Source organism: Pteropus alecto, unplaced genomic scaffold (genome assembly GCF_000325575.1).
Source record: "Pteropus alecto unplaced genomic scaffold, ASM32557v1 scaffold176, whole genome shotgun sequence".
In the NCBI taxonomy this organism is placed as follows: Eukaryota; Metazoa; Chordata; class Mammalia; order Chiroptera; family Pteropodidae; genus Pteropus; species Pteropus alecto.
In genome coordinates this window covers 46,849-52,190 of record NW_006438644.1, presented here as the reverse complement: position 1 = coordinate 52,190, position 5,342 = coordinate 46,849, and the positions used below count along the sequence as shown (strand labels likewise).

The 5,342-nt window shown below is 33.1% G+C and overlaps 2 protein-coding genes across 3 annotated transcripts in view; both read left to right on the top strand.

Annotated features, from left to right (window-relative positions):
- Window positions 1–2,966: 2,966 nt before the first annotated feature.
- The window catches only part of LOC102898593 (VIP peptides-like), a gene marked incomplete at its 3' end in the record, with an annotated part of 44,938 nt that continues 42,562 nt past the window's right edge, over window positions 2,967–5,342 (top strand). Inside the window, exon 1 of the mRNA XM_025049482.1 lies at window positions 2,967–2,983. The remainder of the gene's footprint in view (window positions 2,984–5,342) is intronic.
- VIP (vasoactive intestinal peptide) overlaps window positions 4,041–5,342 on the top strand; it is a 4,772-nt gene continuing 3,470 nt past the window's right edge. For both annotated transcript variants that reach the window (XM_025049485.1, XM_025049486.1), the window contains exon 1: window positions 4,041–4,144. In XM_025049485.1, the coding sequence (XP_024905253.1) occupies window positions 4,041–4,144 (104 nt within the window). The remainder of the gene's footprint in view (window positions 4,145–5,342) is intronic.

Sequence of the window (5,342 nt, the reverse complement as noted above, 5' to 3'; positions counted from 1 at the left end):
GGATAGGTCTCAGGTTGAATGAGAGTTAGGGTGAGCTAGACAGACAACACCATCACCAAGACACCTGAGAGCACCTCTGTGGCATTTCATCTGTAAATGAGACAGACCCTCCAATGGCTCTTTACACTGAGGAAAAAAGGGTGCATCTGAATTTCTGCCCTTCTCCTGAGCTCGAAAATCCCTTCCATCTGATATCCCTATGTTCAGTATGTTTTTATTTGGAATACCAGTTGAGAAAGGGAGAGGGGGGATGACAATATTTTTATGCACTTTCGTTTTCCTTATCTGACCTGTTAGCATCAACAATGGTGATGCCAACAGTTACAGAAAATCACCAGCTCTTAATGGAAAGAAAGCTAAACGAGGATCAGAAGACCTAACTTGCAATCCCATATTCGTATTTAACTACCAGCGCGAACTTGCAAGTATTATTTAAACTCTCTGGGCATTAGTTTACTTATCTGTACAAGAAAGATCTTGGAGATTTGTTCTAACTACATGAACAAATGATGGTGCTTCTTATAAACATCACTTTACTGAGAAGGCTTGAGACAGAAAGCGAGTTTTGCTCAAGAAGTGGAAAAATTAGTGAAAGACATGCAAACGAAGGGGAAAAGCAGATTAAGCAGTAAATTCACATTTGTGTTTACTGAGTTTAATAGTAAAGTTTTCAGGATAAAGTCAACTACACAGTTTTTCTTATGTTTATTTTTCTCAAAGCCCCCGAATTTATCTGGTTAAAGGATCTCTGCATTGCCTTCTTTTCCTTGAAAAGAAAGAGAAGAAACACATTTAAAAAAAAAAAATCTGTGAATTAAGACTTTGAACCTGCAGATGGTGCCATGATTCCATTTTAAAATTTAGTTTTGCTTTCTAGTTAAAATTCATAGGACAAAACACAATTCTTTAGTTTCTTTTTATCCAGAGGTAAAAAAGTAAATTATTTTTATCCGGAGGTAAAAAAGTAAATTATTTTTCTTTACTCTTTTGTTTTGTTATTATTATGAGAGAAACTGTCTTTACCTTTGGAAAAATTTACTATAGTTACTCTTTGTCAGTGTTAAGTCATTCCTTATACCAAATAATAATCAACTTTTATGTCTTTGTTTCTTTTGTTTTTTTCTGCTTATCATTCAGCATCAGTTTTTCTGACTCTCAACCACTTCCTTTGCTGTTGCTGTTCTTAAGTAAAATTGCTTTACTGAGAATTGGGTGATGAAGAGCTAAGGATAAAAAAATTCCATTTCAACTGCTAATTTGTAATATTCAGATAAAAAGAAAGATTTCCTGGAATTAAGCCACAGGAACCCTGGCTTAAGTCAGAGCTGTCAACTGGGAAACAAATTTCCAGATATTTTGAAATTTAATTCATTTAATTTTTCTTGTAACGGGATTAGAAAATATGACTAAGTCTAGCAGGATATTCTTTTACTGAATCAGTCTGACTTTGAATGAAGCAAATGGACACTAAAATCTTAAAGTAGAAGAAAGAAAGGGGATTTTGAGCCATTTTCTTTAGAGGAACTTACAAACAAAATGTAAAAGAACGCACACCCTGAAAATTTGAAAAATAAAAAGAAAGTTGGCATTTGACATTGTTATCCATAACGTTGTTCATGTGGCTGCATTTTTAGGTTAAACTCTGCTTGAATGTATGCTAAGCTACTTTTAGTTAAAAACCCACAAATAGAAATTAAGTAGTTATCAGAGCACAGTGCTCTATAAATGCTTTCCAACTGGTCCCATCAAGTGATTGAGTTGGAAATGTTCCAGAACTGGAGTGTGTGTGTGTGTGTGTGTGTGTGTGTGTGTGTGTGTGTGTGTGTGTGTGTGTGTGTGTTTGGGAATGGAGAAAACATAATTTTGCGTAGTATAAGGACTTAAAAATGATAGATATCATTTTTAAAAAGGAAGAAAAATGGAATCCTCTGAGGCAGACAGTCTGATCATTTAGTTTTTGAGTCATTTGAGATTATCTGTATGACACTGCATTGGAAATGATGATATTCTATAGCAATACTATTACTGCTTTTTACAGGAATGTACATGTTATACTAGCTTTGAGTCTTTTTGAAACATTTATACTGAGATTAGTTTCACCATATAGGAAATGTAATAATAGAAAGACGAAAAATTGCTTCTAGATGCTTTTAAAATTAGGATACGTTTCAAGAAAGATTACATGAATCAAAATCTACATGAATAGCATAAAAACTTAAAAAGGCTTTAGGAGAGTTAATGCTTTGAAATAAAAGATAACTTTACATTTTTAATCTCATGAAAGTAAGTGTTTGTTGCTTTCTCAATCTATTCCTGTATATAAAATTCTTATTTTCTGAAAGAACCCAAGTGGCCTTGGCTATAACACTAATTACTGTCTTATTTCATTACTGCTAATTAAGGATTAAAACATTTCATATTAAAGTTGGTACCTGTTTTTGTTTAAAGAAAAGTAAATTTCCTTTAATTTATGTCTCAAAGTTAGTCACCATATAATTATATAAATTAGACAAATGACAATTAAATAAGAAGTTGAAGCCCTATTCATCCTGAGGGAGTACTGCATTGACGTCAGTCAGAGAGCTTTGTGATTGCTCAGCCTTAAATACAAGCCCTATAAAATGATGGGCTTTGAAATGCTGGTCAGGGTAGAGTGAAAAGCAGCTGCTGGCAATAATAGCCACCCCTTAGCTAGGACCAAGTTCTGGTTCAGTTCGAAGGGCAGAGAACTGGTGGAGCCTTCCTTGGCCTCATAGGACTTCAGCACCTGAGACAGCTCCAATATTCTGCAGAACAAAAAGCTGCAGAGGGACACAGGAGTCAAGGTAAGTGACAATTTATCTTTCTTCTTTTTATCTCTCCTGCCTCTGGAACTTTCCTCTAGGTGTATTGAATTTTTCTCTCTCTAGAAAAGGATTTTACAGTTTTATTCCTTTATAACAACAACAACAACAAAAAAGAGACAAGTTTCTCAAGTCACCTGGTAAAACTAGAAATGCCTCAACTTCTCACTTATGAATGGCTTTTCTGAAGTCTTTGCAAGATACTTTCCATACTTGCTATTTTACTCAATACCGTTTTTTTTAAATAATGCATTTAAGTAGGGGTTTTTTGCTTTTTACAAATTTTTGACCCAAAGAGTTCCATAGGTCTATTTGTTTTCGAAGTTTTCAACTTGTTTTTTAGCGCTGTTATTCCTATGCCATAGGTTGCTTAAGTGAACCTAGAAAGCATTTATTTTCCTCTTTACTTTAAGCTTAAACGTCATGGCTTTTATAGATAGTAAGAGAAACCGAACTTGAACTCCTAAGTTTCTACCTAGAAGCTATTTAGAAATAAAATGTGTAAGTGGATTAAATTGTAAAAAATATGAACATTGTTTTAAATATATTTTTCTTTCTGTGGGAAGAATTATTTCAATGGTAATATGTGGTTCTATATAATTTTGGTATTAATTTTCATTCTTAATTGAGTTTAGTATAAGAAAATAAGTTATCTGTAATACAATTAAAAAAGGAAAAATGTATATGCAGAATAATTTTTATGTTGATAGATATATACATTTATATATATACATAAATATACACACATTATTCAATGTATGATACTCTAGTTTTATATTAATCAGGTGCAAAAACTTAAGGTAGAAGAAACAGTTTTTTGAAGCTATTTCCTTAGTTAGAAAAGATACTAAACTTGGAATCCACATCTTTATAGTAAGGATATGGACCCCAGGGTTATTTGTAGCAGTGTAATAGTATGGCATTCAATATACACTTGGGCCAGCTATGTGCCTGTGAAAGCACATGGACAGCAGTCGAAAAGGATCCTAATTTTTATTCAAGCACGTCACCAAGAGAAATTCTCTTGATTTAAAAAGTAATCATATTGCAGTTTAACTCTTTTTATAAGATGAAAATTACTTTATCCAAACTCTTCAAGAGCCTTCAGAAATTACTGCTAGACACTAAAAATGACCAGGATGGTGACATCTGTGGTTGGAAAATCTAGTGTGACTTTCTCCCTTTCAAGGTGCAGAGATGGAAACCAGAAGGAAGCCCCAGCTCCTCATGAGCCTGATAGTTCTCAGCGTGCTCTTCTCACAAACGTCGGCCTGGCCTCTCTTTGAAGCACCTTCTCTGAGGTAAGTTCTCTTTCAATTCAAATAGTTGTACATTCCATCTTCATCTCAAGGTGAATTTCCTTTCTGTTATTTTGGACAACTCAATTCTTAAAAACTATGTATTATTTATTTAAATATTTAGTTGATGTGTTAAGCAAGTTTTTTCAACATCAGGTCAATGTGATTATTCTGAGTTCTGGAATTCACTCTCAGGAATGACAAACAGTGTTAAGGACTGGTGTTACAGACAAGGTAGACCACATTTCCAAACAAGGCAGAAGGAAAATTTGACTTTCTATTCATTCAAAACCAGTTTTAGATAAGTAATGAACTTTTATTCAGTGTCATCTCAGTTTAGATCAGTTTCTGATGGTAAAAAAAATAGATGTTTAGTTGTCTACATCAGTTAGGTTCATTTTCAAGATCAATCAGTAAAAAATCCCATGAGTAGTTGATTAGTAAAACATCATGTTAGACAGACCTATCTATCTAGACAGAATCAATTTGCCAATATTAAAAATTATGGGATAATTGATCTTCTGAGACATACCTTCCCAATGAGAGAATTTTAATCTACTTGGTTTTAATGATAAATTTTTAGTTTTTAGTCCTATATGGTGTATTTCATATTTAAAATTCATAAATTATAATACAAAACTTACTTAAAACTTTATTTGAAATAAAATAAATTTATGTTAGAGAAGTAAATGAAACACTACACTAGTTTGATTTTTCCATATGATTTACAGGCACCATTGTATTTAAGGGTAAAATCATTATTTCTTTGCTTTTTTCCCAGTCCTGATTCCTTGCCCAAGGTAGACATATGCTCAATAGAGTGAATAATTTCATTTACATCGATTGCTAGGCTTCATACTCAAACAGGACTGCCTGTTGCTGACGACTGACTACCACATCACCAAAAGATAAATAAGTTCCCAGGAGCCAACACATTTCCTGGAGGTTTACTCTAAAAGGGAAAATATGGACACATAATTTTAATAGTGTGCTGGTGTTCAAATGTGCATCCAATCATAAGTATAGACATATTTCATGGATGAACATGAGTATCCTTAGTTTTTCAGTGAAACACTATACAGTTTTTACTAAAATATATTATAATTTAAGATTAGAAACCAAAAGGTCCATAAAATCCATTGGATTTAAGTAACTGTAGATGGAAAGATTCTTTGGACTTGATCAATGCAGAGATGTATGT